At 41.2% G+C, this 20,922-nt stretch overlaps 2 protein-coding genes across 2 annotated transcripts in view; both read left to right on the top strand.

Moving 5' to 3' along the window:
- Window positions 1–8,304, top strand: part of LOC143661235 (AP-3 complex subunit mu-1-like) — a 55,074-nt gene extending 46,770 nt beyond the window's left edge. Inside the window, exon 4 of the mRNA XM_077134745.1 lies at window positions 8,167–8,304. Within this exon, the coding sequence (XP_076990860.1) occupies window positions 8,167–8,304 (138 nt within the window). The remainder of the gene's footprint in view (window positions 1–8,166) is intronic.
- EDAR (ectodysplasin A receptor) overlaps window positions 1–20,922 on the top strand; it is a 117,286-nt gene that overhangs the window by 29,841 nt on the left and 66,523 nt on the right. The gene's annotated exons all lie outside the window — the stretch shown is intronic.

Genomic DNA, 20,922 nt, shown 5'->3' with positions numbered 1-20,922 from the left:
TTAAAAAATATATCTATTATTAAAAAAAAAAAAAGAAAGAAAGCTTGGAGACCCCTGCTCTAAACCAGCAGATTTCAGATTTTAATGTGCATACAGAACATCTGGGAATCTAATTGAAATGCCGATTCTGACTCAGTAGCTCGGGGGTGGGCGTTGGCTAGTTTCTGGGCTTCTAACAAGCTCCCAGGTGATGCTGATGCAGCTGATTTGTAGAGAACAGAGAAGAGCCTTATCTGTAAAATGCTGCTGATGTAGCCGCCTGCCTCAGAGGGAATGAAATGCCATGACTTAGGGACGTGCTTACTGCCCTGCCTGGATTCAAGAGACGTTAGCTGCTGCTGCTTCTCCTTTTAAAAATTCCAATTCTCTTTGACCTTAGGTTCAGTCCTAAAAATATCTGGGCTTTGGACAAATACCAAAAATGTCATGCTTTAAGATTAGCCAACCTGGGTTAAAATTTCTGTTCCGTTGTTAATTAGCTTACTATGACTTTAGAACTTCTGTTTCTCCTCTATAAACGGAACTTGACAACTTCATCTGTTTCTGTGAAAATGAAATGACATAATCCATGTGCAGCACTGAAAACAGTGCCTGGCACTGGGGGCCACTAGTGTCCTTCTTTGCTCAGGGCTGAAGGGGACTTTCAGTCTTAAAACAGTCAACTGCCTAGTCCTGGGCAAGTCATGTTGATTTGTCCCCCTACTTGGCCCATAGTCACTGTTCAATAGATATATATGTATATCTTAATTTATATATGTATACATTATCTATACTCTTTTTTTCTTTTTGCATGGGCAGGCACCAGGAATCCAACCCAGGTCTCCAGCATGGCAGGCGAGAACTCTGCCACTGAGCCACCGTGGCCCGCCCCTATATTCCTATACTCGTTTTCATAATTTCATTCTCACCTCACGGGCCTAGGAAGCACAGATAAACTTTATTCTCATGTGCATAAGCTATTTTCTATTACTGTGGCTGCTGGGAGCATACTTAATATTTTTACAAAGCTGGATTTGACAAGTCTGAGACTTTCTAATCTCTAGGGTTTCCTTCTTTTGTTTCTGTAAAGTCACTGCACTCGGTGATGTTATAAGAATCGAAATTTATCTGGGTAAGTTTTACTTTCCTTCTAAAAAATATCCCTCCGTGAACTCTTCAAACAAACAGAAATCCAGAGTGTAGGATACCCCATCGATTGTGTTATCACACGCTTTGAGGGGAAGGGGGAAAGAAATCGGGTTATGAAGCAAAATTAAAGCAATTAAAGGATCATACTCACATTAATTTTTTTCTACGAAGATACACTTTTCCCATGCATAAACAGCACCCAGATCTTTTCAAGTTTTATAGCCACCTCATTTTGGTTAAAAAAATTTTTAAAATCCAGGAAGTCAGTTGTTTCGCACAGGACTGTTACAAACCACTTTGATAATAAAAAAGGATTAAAAGAGAGCTGTAAACACTAACTTTAAAGCCCTGTGGAGCAGAGACCTCCCTTTTCCCCTTTTCTTTTTCTTAGCCTTCTAGCCCTCAAACCATATTTTCTGCAGTACGTTGACTGCAGCCTCCAGGAGAGCACAAACTAGTGAAGTAAAAGAAAATTCTAGCCTTTGATAGTTTCCATTTTTTTTTCTTGTTTCCTCTGTGAAATATGAACTCACAACTGATTATCTCAGGGAGCTGATCTCAAAAAATACAAGATTGGCTGGTCCTCGGGGGAAAACCTTGCTGAAAGGGATCCCATTCTCTGCCTACCTGTGCCTCTACCCGCCTCTTGCTGCAATTACATTGTAGTTGAGTTGTGCTTCTTATCTGGCCATTTCACCAAGGACAGAGATCCGCAGTGCTCCTGAAATAAATGCCCGTACCCTGAAGTAAGTCTTCCTTCCAGGCTGCTGCTGGCCTCAGGGACTGCCATTTGTCCAGACCCCTGTACTCCTGCAACCTTGGGCCCTTGCATATAGCTCCAAAAAATGGCAGACATAAAACTCAATGCCTCACTCCACAGGCAGTCGATACAGTTGAAGCTCATTTTCTCTGCAACTCTACAATGAAATACAGTAGCTGAGTCATTTCTGAAATGAGCCGCGTTCCCACACTATTTGAATTAACTAGAGTCCAGCAGTTAATTTTAACACCATTTATTTATAACACCATTATAACTGGTGTCGGGGAAGTAGGCAACTTCTTAAAGGCTTTCTGTGCTGAGATCACAGCAGCATGCTGACGCCCCCCCGTCGCCCCCATATAACCACATCTGTGGCCCAGTGAGACATCATGTCATAAGCTCTCCAGGGCCCCCTGAAGAGCTCAATCCATCACAGGCCTCCAATGCCACTGATCTTGCCAAAGTTTTATAGTGGCTTAACGCCAGTATTAGCATAGATAAATGCTAACTCCCTCACCTATGGGTTAATTGTAAAGATCATCCAATAAAAAGAATATTAATAATGAAAATAATAGACAGAACTTGAGGGGCTAATACTGCTTCACTGATGCCTTCTAGTTCTTGAAATGTAGTACATGAGATAAAAGGTGGGGGGGTTGTAGTGCAAAGGTGGCTCAGTGGCAGAGTTCTCACCTGCCCAGCCAGAGACCAGGGTTCATTCCCCGGTGCCTGCCCATGCAAAAAAAAAAAAGGATGGAGTCAGGGAGGGAAATTGAGGGGGCAGCCCAGAAGGAGATGGTGGCTGCAAAGTTAGTCTGATCAAAACCTCAGCATGCTAATATCTCGCTTACCTGAAGTTCAGGGCCATGAACCGCACGAGATCCAAGCATGTTCTGCCATCAAATACTCTAACTGCATATTAACCAGCCTCCTGGCAGGGGGAAGGTGACACAGACAAGGGAACTGGGCCTGCATCTTACAATCCAACCTAATTAGCACTGATCTGAAGTCCATGGTGCTCCCTGGTTTTTCCAATTTTTAGGAACAATATTTTAGCCTGGAGGGGATGGGGTGGGGGTGAGGGGTGCAGAAGGAAAGCGTAGGGGGAGGATGACTCCAAGGACGGGTTGGGAGAAGTAGGCTGTGGAACATGAGAGGCTCCAATATTGAATTTCATGTATCGTGTGCTGCGATGAAACCTCAAGCCTCCCTCTCTCCACGTGCCAATGCAGGAACAGCCGCGCCTCTCCTACATCAGACATTCAACTCACATAAATCCAAGGTAGGGTGAAGGAGACTCAGCTATAGCAGTCGCTAAAATGAGAATGGAAGAAGTAAGGAGATACCCAAAGGTGAGAGAAAATACCCAAATCCTTCTACAGCCTGCAGAGCTTAGAAGAAGAGAATTCTTAGTGGGTGAAGACCTCCCGAGGACCTTCTTGTGTTTTGGTCTCTCACTAGAAGACCAGTATCTGCGGACACGTGGGACATGTATTATCATTAAAAGATATTATAGTCATGACACTTTGGGGACTCAGGAAAAAACACCACCCCCACCCCCGTACACACACAAAGACAGATTTTCTGATGGTAAGTGTTTGGGGGAATATTAAATAGAATGTATTTTTGGAAGTCAGTATAAATGTGGAAGACTGAATTATAGAAGATAACGTGACTTCGAGTATTAAAATATAAATTTCTGATGTTAAGCTGAACATCATAGGATTTGATTAGAATGTATGAACTGTTCCTGATTCTCAACGCACTGTTATTAAATCTGTTTTTGTCATGCTACATGCTTTGTAGAAATTCTGCCCACCATTGTATAACCACTGTTCTCCACGAGCTCTTCTGATGAAGAGATTCAAGGTCTTTTAGCAGAAGCAAACCTATGCATCGCTGCTATCATTTAGCAAACAGTGATCTGAACCTCACACACAGTGTGTCAAGTCTAGTGCTTTATAAGCTCTCATATTGATTTATTTTCAACATTTTATCTTTCTAGAATTGGTTTGCTATTGACTGTCACTTTTTGCTCACAGGAACTGGTTCTTTCAAATAAATAGCAGGCTCTTAGTTGTCACTAAATTAGCCTCCTTTCACGCCATTAGTTATCTTTTTTTTTCCTGAAAGTGCTGATTGTTGAACTATGATCTCTTATTCCACATTTTTTTGGGTTGATCTTGAACATATTCAGTTTAGGGGAAGGATAAACAGTTCCGTACCTTGGTTACCCTTTGTCACAACTCAACGTTAGTGGGGTTAGTTTTGAGACTTGAAATAAAGCAGAAAGGAAGGTGATGTGATCTAGGAGGCAGATGGTGGGTATGTTTCCCTTAATCCTCTCAGCCGAGGGGTTCCCCAGAGCAAAGCTCACCACCCATCTCACGGTGATTGGATAAATCAAGAGCACAGCAAATTTAGAGAAACCTCAATACTGTTCAATTAGAACATTTAAGAGGTGGGAGGGATCTGATAGGCCATTTCTGTGCTGCCCAGTGGGGTAGCCACATGTGCCCATTTGCTTTGAAGGTAATTAACATCAAAAACTCAGTTCCCCGCTCACCCCATGACAAGGGCTCAACTGGCGCGTGTGGCTACTGGTTGTCATACTCAGGTCAACTGCCTCATTTTTACAGTTGAGGAATATGATTCCAAAGTAAAGTGAGCCCACGATTGGCCAGGGTCGGAGGTGGAGAGGGACAATGCTCACCTCCTAGGCCACCTCTGTCCTGCTTCTATTTCCAGCCTGCTCTGGTTTTGCTCCTTCTGCCCACATTCCCAGGGGAAGGGTCGACGGGGAAGAAGAGATTCACCCGCTGTGGGTTACAGCCTCCCTGGGCCAAAGGCTTCCTTGGAAGCTTCACTCTGGGAGCTGCTCCCACGTCCTTGATGGCATCTCCAACAGCCCGGAGCTCCTTCTTCTGCTGGCATGGTCGTGGTTCTTGCAGATTACGGAGCATCTTGTGGGTTTCGTAAACCTGAGTCTTTAAAAGTGCTCTTGTCACTATTCCATATTTTGACTGTATCGATGGCCTCCAGGTTTGTAGATGAAGCCAGTGGGGGTAACATGGTGACGGGGGCACAAAATCTCTGTCTTATTTCTTACAGCCACATGTAAATTTACAGTGATCTCAAAATTTGAAGTTTAATTAAGAGAAGAGTCCTCATGGTTTTTACAGTCCTTTTTTTTTGTTTCAGTTTAAGAAGGTCTGCTGTGGGCATCCTAGGAGCAGACTGTGAATGATATGTAAATTCAAACTGATCTGCAAATATATAATATATATCAATAAAAAATTAAAATAAAAAAGCAAATTGAATTTTCTTTCTCACAGCTTCTATGAGCTTTCAGTTTGACTAAATTTGGAGCTCGAGATTATCTTTTTACTCATAGTAACCATTTTACATTTGTCACCAAATCTAGATAAGAATGTATCACAGGCAACTGTGGAACGTACTTTCCCATCACGTCAAATGCATCTCTGTATTGTTGGAATCATGCATACAGCTGAAATGATTTGAGTTAAAAAGTGCACTGGGAATTTTGAAGACTCCTAAGTGCCGAGACATGGGATTTTTTAGTGGCAGTGATTCATCTTGACTGACACACTGAGCGCCGGGATTTTGTTCTATTTTGATTGATAGTTGGCGCAGAAATCACCGGCCAGAGGGAAGAGTCAGCAAACAGTCCGCAAACGCTTTCCTTGACATCTCTGTGTAACTGCCCTTCGTTATCCTACAACACTTGGATTGTCTCTAGATCTTCTGTTTGTGGATCCCTAACATAACCATGCAGGAGTGAGGACATTGGATTAATATTTTCAATTCAGTGTGGCTCTGCTCAAACTCTTGGACAAAATGGCAATAGTTTGGCCTTAAAAAGTGTGTGCATGCCAGTCATGCTGGGAAGCTGAGTGCAGTATAGGTGGGCCACAGGAGAGAACCAAGTCCTGGAAGTCGGAACCCTTGGCTTGAGTCCCTTTTTCATTACTTATTAGCAGTGTGAATTCAGACAATTCACCTACCTCCTTACTTCTCCATTCCCTTAACTGTAAAACAGGCACAGCAAACCTTATCCATTTCATAAGATTTTCATGAGAATTAACTTTGGTTAAAATGTGTGAAAAGCTATGAGGGAAAGAAAAAACATTCATCATAATACGGAAGATGCTGTTACTGTCTTCATAAAAAAAAATGAAGAAAGAGGTAGAAATACTTTTAAAGGTTCTCACACACTAAACTCTGACAAAGTATGGATTCCCACTTAAATATCTTTATAGATTTCATTTCTGTGATTTACAAAGTATATACAAGGGAGAAAATCTCTCTAGAATTTTATCTAAACTGTTATATTTTAGGAGAAGTATTAGGAGAATAAACGCATGACTCATCTTACAGCTGCATTTCCCCTGAACACAGCTGGAGTTTTTCTTACAAATACCAACTTGGAAACATGTGAATTGGGTCAGCCACACTTTACATGGATTATGCTGCTTCTGTTCTTTTCCAGCATGAGGAGCATTCACATCACACAGTAGGTCCCACCCAGTGTGGCTACAGAAGTTCACAGAAGATCAGAAGACCTGGCTCATGGGATCTGATCACTCTTAACCTCCTCCAGGAAGCCTCCTCTGATTTCTCCCAACCCCATCCTAAGCTGACCAAGGTCAAGGGTTTCTTGCATAAGAATGAATTTCATTTTGACCACAGAGCTTCAGAAAGGAAATATAATTACAACACTTCTGATGATGAAAGCTCATTTCATGTAGGTATCTGGACTTTTCACGAAATTCCACGGCCAGAAAAGCAGTTCTATCTTTGACACGTAAATCTGATGTTTTGTTCCTCAAAACTCCAGGTTAAAAAGCAGGAAGCAGGGCGGGCCGCGGTGGCTCAGCGGGCAAAGTGCTTGCCTGCTATGTCGGAGGACCTCGGTTCGATTCCCGGCCCCAGCCCATGTAACAAAAACGGAGAAACAGAATACAATAAAACAAGAAAATGTTTAAAGATGTTTCCCTTTCTTCCTTCCTTCCTTCCTTCTCTCTGTCTTTCCTTTAAAAAAAAAAAAAAAAGCAGGAAGCAAATGTTGTGGAAGGTTTTGGCTTTTTCCTCTACAGAGAGAAAACACAGTTCCCTCTGCCTTAGGCATCTCCTTTACCCATCCCAACCACAAAGGTGGTTCTTAAAAGCATAACAAATAAGGTATAAGTGGCTGAGAGAGTTCAAATAGAGTCGAGTCTACTCTGGAGGTCACTCTTACACAAGCTTCAGTTAGACATTGCTACCTATCATACCTTGCCAAACCCCAACCAAAACCACTCCAACCAATCCTAAACAACACGTAGGGCAAGATAGAAGATTCTACCAAAGTTCATGCACTAGGGTAACTTTCCAGAAACCTGCAACCTCCAGATAGGTCCCTGGACCAGATAAGTCCTGAAACCTAGAGGGCCCAGCCTCTCCAGAACATCAGCTACTTCCAGCTCTCTACCCCTTATTGTTGACAGCTCCTTCCACCATGAGAAAGTTAGAATGGGCATAGCCCAAATACCTCTCAATAGTAGGAGAAAGACCAAAGGTGATGGTGGAGTTATACAGAGAAGGTAGGGTTTAACAAACCAGTGTGAATACTGAATCATTAAATTTGTATTTCTTTTAGTCCCTAGTATCTTAGAGCAGTTAGAAGTAAAAACCTAAAATTGTGGAATTGAAACCCATACCAAACTCTGAAATCTGTTCTACGACTAATTATTGTGCTATGCTTTGGAATTTATTGCTTTCTTGTATATATGTTATTTTTCACAAAAAAAAGAGAAAAAAAGTCAAGTATGATGGCAAATAATATATTCTTTCCAGCCTCCTATATTCTGAAGCAGCTAGAAGGAAAAATCTGAGAGGATGGTATGGTAGTCCATGACAAACTCTGGGATCTGTCCTACAACTACTTATTGAAGAGTGCTTTGAAAACTGTAGCTTTTTTCTTTCTTTGCTTTGTGTATATGTTATATTATACAACAAAAAAAGTTTTTTAAAAAAAGTGATTTTTGTAAAGAACCCACCTCAGGGCTTCCAGAAGGAGAATAGGGACCCAGCTGTGTTGAGCAGGTCCCCAAAGCGGCTGAGTCAGTGAGTTGGGTGGGAATCCTGGGGTGCTGCCACAGAGAAGATGCCCTTCAACCCCACAGAAGCTGCCTGTGAGAGGGGTAAGAGTCAGGCCAAGGGAGGGCTGGACACCAGGCAAGCTGTGGCTTCAGACCCTGACCCCTCCTCCACTGCAGGTGGTGGGCGCCCTCCACGCTCCAGGAAATACCTGGGAAGCACGTGACTGGGCACCGGCAGGACCTGCCCCCAGCCTGTGGCTCCTGCTGGCAGAAGCAGCCAGCCTGGTGCTGGAGCCGTGGAGCTCCCTTCCGTGAGAATTTCCCCTGGCATGCTTAGCTCTTAGGAAGGAAAAGCATTGGGGAGTGTCCCCTTTCTTGGTATTTGCTTCTTTGTTCATTACAAATACCGCTCGTTATTCTTACTCTCTCTGGGCCTCCAAAATCTACCCAGGGACTGAGGGCTTCATAGTTGGGGCTACTCTGTGGTATCTGCTCCAGTGCCCGCTGGAAGGAGGACAGAGGCGGCAGGAGCGAGGGGAGGCAGGTCGGAGCTCTTTGGCATCTGATGCACTCTCATATACTGCTCATAAATATGCATGAACGTGCATAATCTTAGATGCAACAGCTCTATTGGGAAATTTATTCTGGGGGAATAATTAGAGTTGCGTGTGCTATGTGCTTTATATACACTGTAGCATTAATGATGATAGTGAAAAGCAGTGACATAAACTTGAATCAATGTTAATCCGTCTGCTGAGGATGATATAGTCTTGATAGAGGGAACACTGCGCAACCATGTTTCTGAAGAATATTTTCTGACAAAGGGAGATGTTCATTCAATTACTGAGCACAAAAAGGATACAAAACTCTATATATAATATGATTCTCGGTTTTGTTTATATATCGCTAATGTTTTTGAATAGTAAGGCTACAAGTGATTTTTCATTTTCTTTGAAAACTTTCTGCAACTTTAATATGCTGTTTTTCTAATCAGGATAATATGAAAAAAGGGGAACATACCGAGGTTTGAGCCAGAGCACTGGAGATTGAGTCCATTTTCCCCATTGGCTTATTTGGAATCCTAAGTCCCCAAAGTCTCAGTGGAATGATGGGGCAGTGGGACCAGAGGTGTGTGCTCTGCCCTGTCCCTCATGTCCCCTTATCCTCCCCAAAGTTCTAGATAATACTCATGCTTGCTAATCTGGTTTTGCGAAGTCCTGATAGCTAACGTTTTGGAGGAGGGAAACAGTTGATCTATAAAGGCAGTTACCATCCAGATTGCCTTGTGAAGCCAATCCATGCTCCACTAAAAAGGTGATATTGATCACCTTTTTTTTTTTTTTTTTACTAATCTCCTAAGGAAATGGCACATCAGGTCATAAGAGCACAGAGTTAGAACCTTGGGATTCTATCCACTGTCCCGCTCTTGCTTACAAATGAGCTATACTGTGTAGAATAGACAGAAAATACGTAGAAAAGCTAGTGTCATTTTGTGAACCTTTTATTTCAGCTAGATATGTCTGTGCTTGAGCATTTTTGTGTTTTAAGAGGAGGCTCACGTTTCTGGGGTGATAGACTTTTCTGTGGAAAAGTTGGTGTTTCAGAAGATGTCTTCCTAATTTTCATTCCGCAGTTTGTGTCAAGCTGCGAAATGACATCCCAACAGGTAGACATACTCTAGGGAGAGGCCTCTTCCTCAATCATTTCTGTACAACGATTCTCATCACAACTGTCCTGTTGGCCCCAGCAGTCATTCTTTGGGCTCCCGGAGCTAAGATCTCAGGGTGCATGCCACATCCGGGTGTTGGTATGGCTGCAGGGCCCAGTGACTGTCCTGGGAACCAGGATCTCTTGGAAACCATACAACCTGAGTCATATTGGCACAGGTTCTTGAGCATCAAACAAAAACAAAGCATTGAAAGATAGAAATATTGTGTTCGTGAAGAATCCAGAAGACCCCAAATTGGACCAGATTATGGAGAATTAATTTCATGTTATAGTTTCCTATTATCTGAAATATGACACTAGAACTTCTCTGAGCCAATGTTGGCTTGCCCTACCACTCCCATCTTCATGGGGTTCTCTCCCAGCATCAGGTAAATGGCAGTGTGGTTTTCCGTTATTCTGAACCACCTTCAAGCATCTGGCCCACTGCATCCTCTTCTTCACGACGACTAGGAAGCTCTCATTTCCTTTCCGTATGTTTTGATCCCTGGGAAAGCAAATCACTAACTCCGGGTCACCTTTTCTTCCACTTACCAGGCTCTGTAAATCACATAATCCCAGGGCCATGAAGTTCATCAAACATTGGTTCTTCTAACCAACCTAGCCTTGAAGAGGCCTTGTTAGCTTCACGGAAACCTTTGCTTCCCTCTAACTCCTCACCTCACCTCATCCCCCCACCCTCACACCGTCCATTAGGCATTATTCCAACATGTTCTCAGAGTCAGGAATTCATGGGGAGCCACAGCAAATGAGGTGTTGGCGTGACTCTTTCTCCGACTCAAGACCTTTCTATAAGCATGACCCTGAGAGCACATCATCCCAGTTTCTGGGCTTTCCAGTCCCAAGGTGGCTTATAGCCACCTACCACGGAGGCTGCTCCGTGTGCACTTGCCAGATGTGGGTGGCATTTCATCGTGTGCCTCTAGCTTCCTGATTCTCTCATGACTTGTATTGTCACCCTGCTCAAAAGCTGGCATCTTTTCCCAGCCATCCATGAGCCTGGAGAGCCCACTCTTCTCGTTGATCTTTCTAATTGGCCTTAACATCACAGCATCCCAAACAGTCAAAAGCCTGACTCCTAGGATTTCAGGTCTTGTGAGCCACCAAATAATCACAGAAGCCATCCTGTCTCTTAACTCGAAGGGTGGGTAGTGGAGAAACGGAGTACCCAGACTCTTGCTTTTGCTGTTTCTAAGACACAATAAGTTAGCTATACAATGTCTTCCACCTGCCCCTTCCACCCGCATGCATGCCACGGAGGGGGGGGTGCTCCAGCATTTTTTGAGCACCTTGCTCTGCCCTCTGCTCCAAGCCAGACCCCCCTGTGCCGCCTGCCAATACACCCCTCAGCCTCCACTGAGTGCGCCGCCTTGTTTTTATTTTATTTTAACCTGCTGAAGGAAGGAATATTTTACGCTTATAAATGAAAGTGATAGCAATCCCTTGTGTATTTATCTTAGATTATGTGGTCGCTATAAGATGAAGTACCTCAAGCAGTCAGTCTGCGGTGGATTTGAAAACAGACGAGTCTCAACAATGAGCTTAAGGAAAGGTGTCAGGTATAAATCTTGTCTTCAAACAGCCAGGGTGCATTCCAGACTTCAGAGACACTTCTTTGTATAAAGGCTTTTTTTTTTTTTCTTATCCTGCTTTTCTTTTCCTTGGGCCTGGAGAAGGATGAAAGTGCAGGGGTGTGTGCATTCGTTTAGTCTGATAATGAGGGTGAGGCTCACGGGCATGGTAATTTGGCAGCTTCGGCACTTCCTGTAACAGTTTTAATTTTCTTTTTTTTTTTTTATCCAAAGGCTGCTTAAAGACAAACATTTTTTGTTAAACTGCTGGCAGTTCATTTTCTGCAGGAACCATGCAATTAATCTTGTTTATATTAAAGGGACAGGTTGCCTTTGTCAGCTTTCCTGAGCTATAATTAATGAAGATCAAAAATGTTACAAAGACATAATATTTAACTTAATGCAGATGAGGCTGGCCAACAGCTGCATCAATTAGAGGAGTAAACGGGAAAATAAATATCTTTCCTTTGGAATAACTTGGATACATTAAAAAGCAAGGATCGTGAGGCTTCTTCCTTCCACCCGTCTCCCCTCACGGTCCTGGTGAAAGATGGGTTTGGACATCAAATAGGTTATAATGCCCCATCAATTACTTTTTAAATGCAATTAGAGGCACCAAAGGTCTCTCCACGCTTAGGCCTCCCAAGTTATCCAGGTGTATGCTGTGGATCAGAGTGTCAAGAAGTCTGAAGATCTCTTAATGAGAAGAAGGGCAATGAGGAAGTCGCTAATTGAATACAGAACTCGATAGACCAATCTAGTCCACTGGGGGGCGCTAAACAACCCCCAGGGCTTCTTTACTTAGAGCCCTCTGTTTAAATAACTGTCATTAGGAAAATCAAAACAAAGAGATGATCAGATGTACCCTTGTGGGTAGCATCACCTGCCCTTCCTTTGACTTCTTAACCTGGGTGATCAAGACGTTTGGCTTCCAAATAGAAGTTTAAAAGGGATTACCTCTGCCTATACACAAAAGAGCATTGGCATTTATCAGTTTCATGAAGCCAACTGAAAACAGCCAGCTTGGAGACCACCAAGAAATTTAATGGAGATACAGCGTGTGAGGAATAAACCAACTTTATATGGTATCGAGGCCGGTCACCTCATTTAAGTTAAAGAAATTGAGGCCTGGAGAAATTGTTATCACTTGTCCAAAGTCATTCCGAGAGTCATGGCTCTCTCTTCTGGGCTTCGCAAACCTCAGATCCCAATTACAAGAGTCCGTAACATGGAAGAAAATGCAAAATAAATCATAAACCAGAGAATTTCAAGAAACTCTGGTGATGCAGACAAGAAAGTGCTTCCAATAATCAAGTATCTACAAGGGAAATTATAATTCTTCATTCAACCAACTAACCAACCCAAGTAATTAGGAAGCACGTATGGGACTCCTTGGATTGTGCTAGGTTTAAATACCATGTATAGTTTCTTTACCACCCAGAATGAACTTATTAATAGCAGAACCTTCTCACCTGAATAACTTTTGGTGGACAGCTGGCATACAGGTAGGCAGAGGATATGGAGTGATTTGAGTGGCATCAGGAGAGCCCAGTATTCAAAACCAAACTCTGTTCTTACCTGCAACCAAACCAGTTGTTTTCTAGGTTTTATAACATGCCTCTACCGGCATCATTCTCATATATCAAAAGTTTTAACAATTTCATACCCTTTAACTTTTCCACTTTTAGGAATTTATAATAAGGACATCATCAGGCACAAAGATGTTCACTGTAGCAGTATTTATAATAATGTAGAATGGGAAAGTCAAATATGAAGGGCAATGTTGATTTCATTATGGCCGATCCATACAATGGAATACTTTGAATCCATTAAAACATGTAGTTTAAGAATATTCAAGACTATAGAGAATGAAAAAGAAAAATTGTATGTAGCATGTATGCTGTACCTTAATTTCATTTTAAAAGATATATGTGTCTGCAAATAAAAGCCTGAAAGAAAATGCATCAAAGCAGATCATTAATGGACCAAGATGGCAATATAAGATGCTCCAGATTGCCATTTCCCCATCGAATCTTTGAACAGCTAGCAAAACTGGTAGAGCCACCTTCTTCAAAATCCTGGAAGTGAGCACTGAATCGAGAAAATGTGTAGCTTTAAAACCCTTAGGAGAAGGTCAAGACACCCTTGCTAGCCCCTTCCTTACCCTTTCCCCATCACAGCATGGAGCCAGCTGCTCTCCCATTGTAGGTCCCTGGCTCTGTCCTAGGAGCAGAGTAATGTCTATGCTCATACTAGGGTGTCTGGATTTTAGTCAATCTCTTAGGTGGCTGCCTGAAAGACTGAGCTAGGAAATTTGGCTCTAGATCATCCACAAAGGACTTGCCCTGCAAGCATAAGCAGTTTGCAGATAGCTAAAGCAGTATAAGAAACAACTAAGCCAAAGCAGCTAGGGCAAAGGATTACTGGGGTTAGGACACAACAATAAAGCTTCCAGGAGAGAGTAAAAGTCCATTTCATAAGGAATAAAGGGAGCCTTCAGATTCCTATAAATGGGGGATTCCTAAGGTCAGAGGTGAGCATAAGCCCAGAACAAGACACAAGCTTGAAGCTAGAAGAAATGGAGAGGATGCTGCCTTTCTCGTTTACCTTAGGCTGATCATCTTGATAAACCACTGAAGGAGAATATCTGCCAACACAGATCCCATCTGCAAGGACCGTGAAAGATGTTTTTAGCATTGGTTGGTCTGTTTTACTTAGCTCCTGGCACTCATGGAAATCTGTCATATCACTAGCTGAATACAAACATAAGAAACAGATCACTCAGGGGCTAAATCCCAGATTAACACGTTAAAACATTAAAATGTATAGTGTGCAAAGAAAGACACGGGAAATGATGGCCCATCCAAATAAACAAGACATAAATTGAGAAACCGTTGAGGAAGACCTTACCAGGATATTGAAAAAAGACTTTAAAAGCATGATCCTCAATATGATCAATTAAGAAAAAGGAAAATATGGAGAAATAACTAAATGATATCAGGAAAATGATGCATGAACTTTATGAAAATCTAAATATAAAGAGATAGAAATTTTATAAAGGAACTAAACAGAATTACTGGAGCTGAAGACCACAAAAAACAAAATGAAAAATTCCCTAGAGGGTTTCAACAGCACATTGGAGCTGACAGAAGAGAATATCAATGAACTGAAAGATAGGATAATTGTAATGATTCAGGCTGAAGAGCAGAAATAAAAAGAATGAAGAAAAATGAACAGAGCCTAAGAAACCTGTGGGACAGCATCACACATATTATATACACATTACAGGAATCCCAGAAGGAGAACAGAGATGGGAACAGAAGGAATATTCAAAGAAATAATAGAAAATGTAATGAGAGGCATAAGTATGCACATTCAAGAAACCCAACAAACCCCAAACAGGATGAACTCAAAGAGAACCTCTCCCAGACACATAATAGTCAAATTGCTGAATACCAATGATAAGGAGAGAGTTCTGAAAGCTGCAAGAAAAAAAAAAAGATGTTTGACATATGAGGGTGTCCCATAACACTAACTGCTATTTCTCATCAGAAATCACGCAGGCAAGAAGGCAATGGACAAAATATTTAAGATGCTGAAAGAAAACAATTGCCAACCAAGAATTTCATATCTCATAAGACTGTCTTTCAAAAATAAGATTAAGACATTTCCAGGTAAACAAAAGCTGAAGGAGTTCATCACCATTAGACCTGCCCTACAAGCAATGCTTGTCCTTCAGACTGAAAGGAAAGGACACTAGGGGCAGTGGATTGAAGTGGCATAAAAGAAATAAAGACTTTCAGGAAAGGTAACCATATGGGTAATTATAAATGCCAGTCTACTATATTGGATTATTTTTTAGTATGTAATTATAGTTTACTTACAGGATCTAAAATGCAAATGCATTAAATATAATGATAAATATATGATTTGTACATATAAAGATACAATTTGCAATAAATACAACAAAAAATAGGGGAATGGAGAGATATAGAAACACAGTGCTTATGTATGCTACTAAAGTTAAGTTGGTATCAAGTCAAATGTGATTGTTAAAGATTTAGGATGTTAAATTTAAGCCTTGTGGTAGCCAGAAAGAAAACATCATAAAAATATATACAGAAGGAAATGAGAAGGGACTTAAAATGGTACACTACAAAAAAATCAAATAAATATGAAAATAGGCATTAATGGAAGAACTGAGGGACAAAAAAAGGTATGAGACTTACAAAGTCTAAATAGTAAAATGGCAGAAAGTCCTGCATTATCAGTAGTAGTCACTTTAAATGTATACGGAGTAAACTCATCTGTAAAAAAGGCAGAATGGATTTTTGTAAAGTATCCCCAACTATATGCTGTTTAGAAGAGACTCAACTTAAATTCAAAGTGAAGGAATGGAAAATAATATTCCATGCAAAGAGTGAAAAAAGAGGGCTGAAGTAGTTATACTAATATCAGATAAAATAGACTTCAAGTCAAAACCTGTTACAAGGGATAAAGAAGGACACTATGTACTGATAAAGGGATCAATTAAAGAACATATATAAAGATTATAAATATACATGCTTCTAACAGCAAATACATGACACAAGTATTGACAGTTTTGAAGAGAAAAACAGAGGGTTCTATTTTGCATAGTACACTGCAATACTCTACATTGAATAATAGATAGAACATCTAGACAGAAGATCAAGAAAGAAACAGAAGGCTTGAACATGGTATAAATACTAGATCTAGGAGACATTTATCTATAACACTTCACCCAACTTCAGAAGAATACACATTCTCTTTTAGTGCACATGGCTTACTCTCCAGGAGAGCCCATATGTTACCCCACAAAACAATTTCAAATAAATTTTTAAATATTGGAATCATACAGGGTATCTTCTGCAACCACAATGGAATGAGGCTAGAAATCAAATGAATAAGAGAAGGATAACTGCAAAATCACAAATATGTGGAAATAAAACAATGTACTCTTAAACAACCAATGGGTCAAAGAAGAAATCACAAGAGAAATTAGGAAATATCTTCAGCAAATGAAAACAAAGCACAGCATATCAAAATTTATGGGATATAGCAAAGGCAGTACTGAGAGTTCTAAATTTATAGCTCCAAATGCTTACTTTAAAAAAGAAGAATGATCTTAAATCAGAGAACTAACTTCACAAATAAAGAATTTTTTAAAAATGAGATGAAATCAAACCCCAAGTAAGCAGAAGGAGGGAAATAAAGATTCAAGTGGAGATAAATGAAATAGAGACTAAAAAAATCAGTAGTGAGACTCAATGAAAGCAAAAGCTGATTCTTTGAAGAGATCAATAAAATCGACAAAACTTTAGCTAGACTGACAAAAAAAAAAAAGAGAGAGAGAGAGAAAGAACACAAATAGAAAGGGGACAATACTACTGACCCCACAGAAATAAAAAAGAATCATAAGAGGATGCTATGAAAAAACTGCACACCAACAAACTATATAACCTGCTAAAATGGGCACATTCCAAGAAAAATACAAACTACTTACACTGACTCAAGAAGCATGTCACTTGTTACTTTATTTCCCTAAGTCTCCACATATTGAACCTATACCTAAAATCTATTCCCTCATTATTCCTTAAAATAATGTCAAAAGCTACTTCATCCATGAAATTTTCCCTCATCCCTGCCCAACCAACAATGTGATTTCTCCATTTTGATCTTCCCCCTAAAGAAATTAAAAACAAAAAACAAAAGCAAATAAAATCAACAATAAAGAAAACTATGCTTATGCTTCCTTATGGAAATATTCTTATCTTGCCTTAATGGTCATTTGCTTACTATCTGATCTTCTTATTGGACTGCAAGAGCCTCCAGAGCCAGCCAACATCTTACACATCTTTGTATTAGCACTTAGTATCCCCAGACAACATCTGGGAGGATAATAATGTTTTTTGAGCTAATCGGGATATAATTGTGCTGCCATAAATTAATCCATAGTATAAGCATTTGTTCTGACAATAGTGTAACCAAGATCTTTCACTGCATATCAAAGATCTAAAAGAACCTCATAAACTGAAGGACCTGTAGAAATGGTCTAGTATAAAACCCTCATTTCACAGTTAAAGAAACTGAAGCTTCTTAGTGAAGTGTTTTACCCACAGCTTCCCCCCATCCCAGTGCTCATTCTTCTAAACCACGTTACCTCTATCCATGTGCAAGTATCTATGTAGGATTATAAACAGTGTTGTTCATAGGATTTGAAACAGTGAATTTCAAACATGGATTTAAACCCTGATGAGACTAAGCCTCTTCCATCAAGATATCCTTTATACTGAATTCTGTTCAATTCCCTCTATAACTCAGTACCTGTGGGTTCAACAATCATGTAGGTCATCCTGGCCTTTTCAGGTTGGATTCTCTTCTGACCTCAGATTCGGTGCTGCCCAAATAACAGAAGTTTCAGCCGTTTGTGATTATCTTCCCAATTTAGCTTCTCTAGTATAGAGTGATGTGTCATTGGAATGAGATTCCACTAGACTGGACATATGCTGAAGGTGGATGTTGAGATTACTCAACATTCAAGTAATATAGGGTGACTGAACCAGGATAAGCAGGAGAATAGGCAAGAGGACTCCTCCTCTATAAGGACCTGACTCCTCTGAGAAAGAGCTTCCAACTCCATAGAATCCTTTCAGGATGTTCTAAGAAGCCCAGAATAGATAGTTTATCAGTCTGGTAAGCAAATACAAGAAGTGTAGTGACCCTGTGAAGTGACTCCCAGATACCTTTTTTTTTCAAGACAGAAGCATTCATCCTCCCAGTTGCAGAAAGTATGGATGGGAGACAGATTGTAGGTGAGTCCCCACAGCTGGCAATTGCTCTTAGGTGAAGAAGGCTGGCTCAACCCAAGGTCACAGACAACCCCTTCCTGAGGGCAGTTCAAGCCTGGTTGATGTAGGGAAATAAAGGCCTGGTCCCCTTGCTCCAAATCATATAGAACTCTAGCTAGGTCACACTCGCTTCTTTGAGGACTTTTGTTGAGAAACCCAAGTTCTCCTGCTGCTCAGCCCTACTTCCTGTGCCCTCCTCCCCACAAGTGTTGAGCCCCAAAACTCTCCCTGATGAATTTTTTGCACTTAAATCTCTACCTGAGGGTCTGTTTCCTGGGGAACTCAACCTATGAAAGGGGTGAGGCAGGAACCAAGAGAGGGCTGAAGGGTCACTGCAACAGAGCAAAGATGGTAGCACGTGACAGTGTGTCAGGTCAGAACCACACACTCTTGCAGGCCTTGTATTTACAATAGTAAAGTCACACACTCTCTATGCCTTTGTCAAACCTTATGTTGGACATGAAAGAGTAAATGATTATTCCCACTCCCTTGATTAATCTGGCCCTGGCTAGGCTCTTATGGTTGCATTATTTTCTGTGTGGTTATGCTCATCTTCCCAGCTAGGAAGCTCCTTCCTGTAGTGCAGAAATTATGCCATATGGTCTGCCTCCCCATGGCACAATGACCTACACAGAGCTCAATGAATATACACAGTTTGATTAATTCACTTGTCTAGTTTGCTGCACCCAGTCTCCACAATTCCAGAGAGAAGAATTCCACACTAGTTTCTTCTAAAACCTCAGGAAATGAGGGCATTGGACTAGATGAGCTCAGAGAATCATTTCTCAGTCACATCTGCTACTGAAGCACCACAAAGACTTAGCCTATGATAAATCATAGGCTGTATACCTCATTATTTCAGTTGAGTCACTCTTTGGAGTTTGGGGAAAAAATGAGAACATCCGTTTTCCATATGAAATACATTGTGGGAGCAGGAGTAGGCGTGAGATGTGACCCAAATGGAGTCTCTGGCTTATGTCATTCATTCTGCAGCCCCAATCCACCCTCTAATCTCAGATGATTCTTTTTTTTTTTTTACCGTCAAGAGTGAGAAACTCATCACAATTGTTAGGGAAAAACTTGCACTGGTTTTGAGGTTGGCATCTGAATTGCAATGGCAACAGGAAGGTGATGTTAGCATAGAGTCATCGGATGCTGCAGGTCATGTCATTCAGAACTGAAGGACCACAGGCCCAGGCCCAAAACAGCTACTTGTGAGGAAAGGATTGCCAGGCACACTGCAGCCATGAGCTTGTGTTAATTGGAAAGCAAAGTCAGCAGATATGACTGTGTGTGAGAGAAAATGAATGCCCCTGCTTTTTTCCATCAGAATAATATTTTTTTTGCTTTTATTATAAATAGCCTATTGCCATAGTAAAAAAAAAAAAAAAGAACCATATTGAAAAATATTAAGAAGAAAGCAAAGAAGAAATCTGAATTTCCCCACCCAGAAATAACCGTTATTACTATTAAATGGACATTCCAGAAACTCCCCCTGTGTGTTTGAAGTCTGTTGATTATCTCCAATAAAGAGTTCTTACACTGGTTAAAATAAAGGAATCCATAGTCCATGAAAGAGATAAAATGAAAAACTGTACTTTAAAAATACATCTTTGGAGAATGATACACTCTGTGGTAGATTCAGTTGTCAACTTGGCCAGGTGAAGGCACCTGGTTCTGTTGCTGTCAACATAAGCCAATGGTACGTGAACCTCATCTGTTGCTCATTACATCTGCAGTCAGCTAGGAGGCGTGCCTGATGCAATGAATGACTTTGGATTTAATTGGCTGGTGCTTAAATGAGAGAGTTCAACATAGCACAGTCCAAGCAGCTCAGCATACCTCATCTCAGCACTCACAGCTCAGCCCAGGCTTTTGGAGATGTAGAAAGAAATCACCCCGGGGAAAGCTGTTGGAACCCAGAGGCCTGGAGAGAAGGCCAGCAGAGATCACCCTGAGCCTTCCCATGTAAGAAAGAACTGCAGATGAAAGTTAGCTGCTTTTCCTCTGAAGAACTAATGAAATAAATCCCCTTTTATTAAAAGCCAATCCATCCCTGGTGTGTTGCATTCTGGCAGCTAGCAAACTAGAACACACTCCAAAACAATTTTACTTCTTCGTATATAAATGTATCCTTTGGCCAGAGAGCCAGCTTTTTAAAGATTGCTCAGTACTGGAGATATTCTCGACACCAACTCCCAGGAGTCATGGTCATATACAGTTCAATTCAGCAGATCTTAACCAAGCCCTTACCGTGTGCAAGACGCCTTACTGATGCTTAATACACTCAGGTGTGTGTCCTCTCAGCCCCCATTCCCCGTCACCATCCCGTGAGAGCTGCCCTGCCCTGCAGGTACTGAACTTTGTTTGGAAGCTATCTAACCAGTCTCTGGTTTGTGGGTTTTGTGACTATTCATTTAGCACACCGTTCTCAGGGTTGATCCATGTCGTAGCAGCTATCAGTATTTCATTTCTTTTTATAGCTGGATAATACTCCATTGTCTGGTCACTGTGATTTTTAATGTTGATCTCTGATTGAATGCGAATGATTCCATTTCAGCTACGGATGTGTTAATTTCTTGTTAATATCTCTAGAGAGACAAAGAAAGTCATTGGTGGTTGTCAGGGTTTGAAAGGAGAGGGGCAGGGGGAATGGTACTCACGGGTGTGGGGTTTCCTTTTGGGGTGATGAAACTAAAACTAGATGGTGGTGATGGTTGTGCAACATTGTAAATATACTAAGTGTGTATTTTATCACCCACACTCAC

The sequence above is a fragment of the Tamandua tetradactyla genome, chromosome 17, assembly GCF_023851605.1.
Source record: "Tamandua tetradactyla isolate mTamTet1 chromosome 17, mTamTet1.pri, whole genome shotgun sequence".
Lineage (NCBI taxonomy): Eukaryota > Metazoa > Chordata > Mammalia > Pilosa > Myrmecophagidae > Tamandua > Tamandua tetradactyla.
The sequence above is the reverse complement of the archived record's forward strand: the minus strand, read 5'-3'. Positions and strand labels throughout refer to the sequence as shown.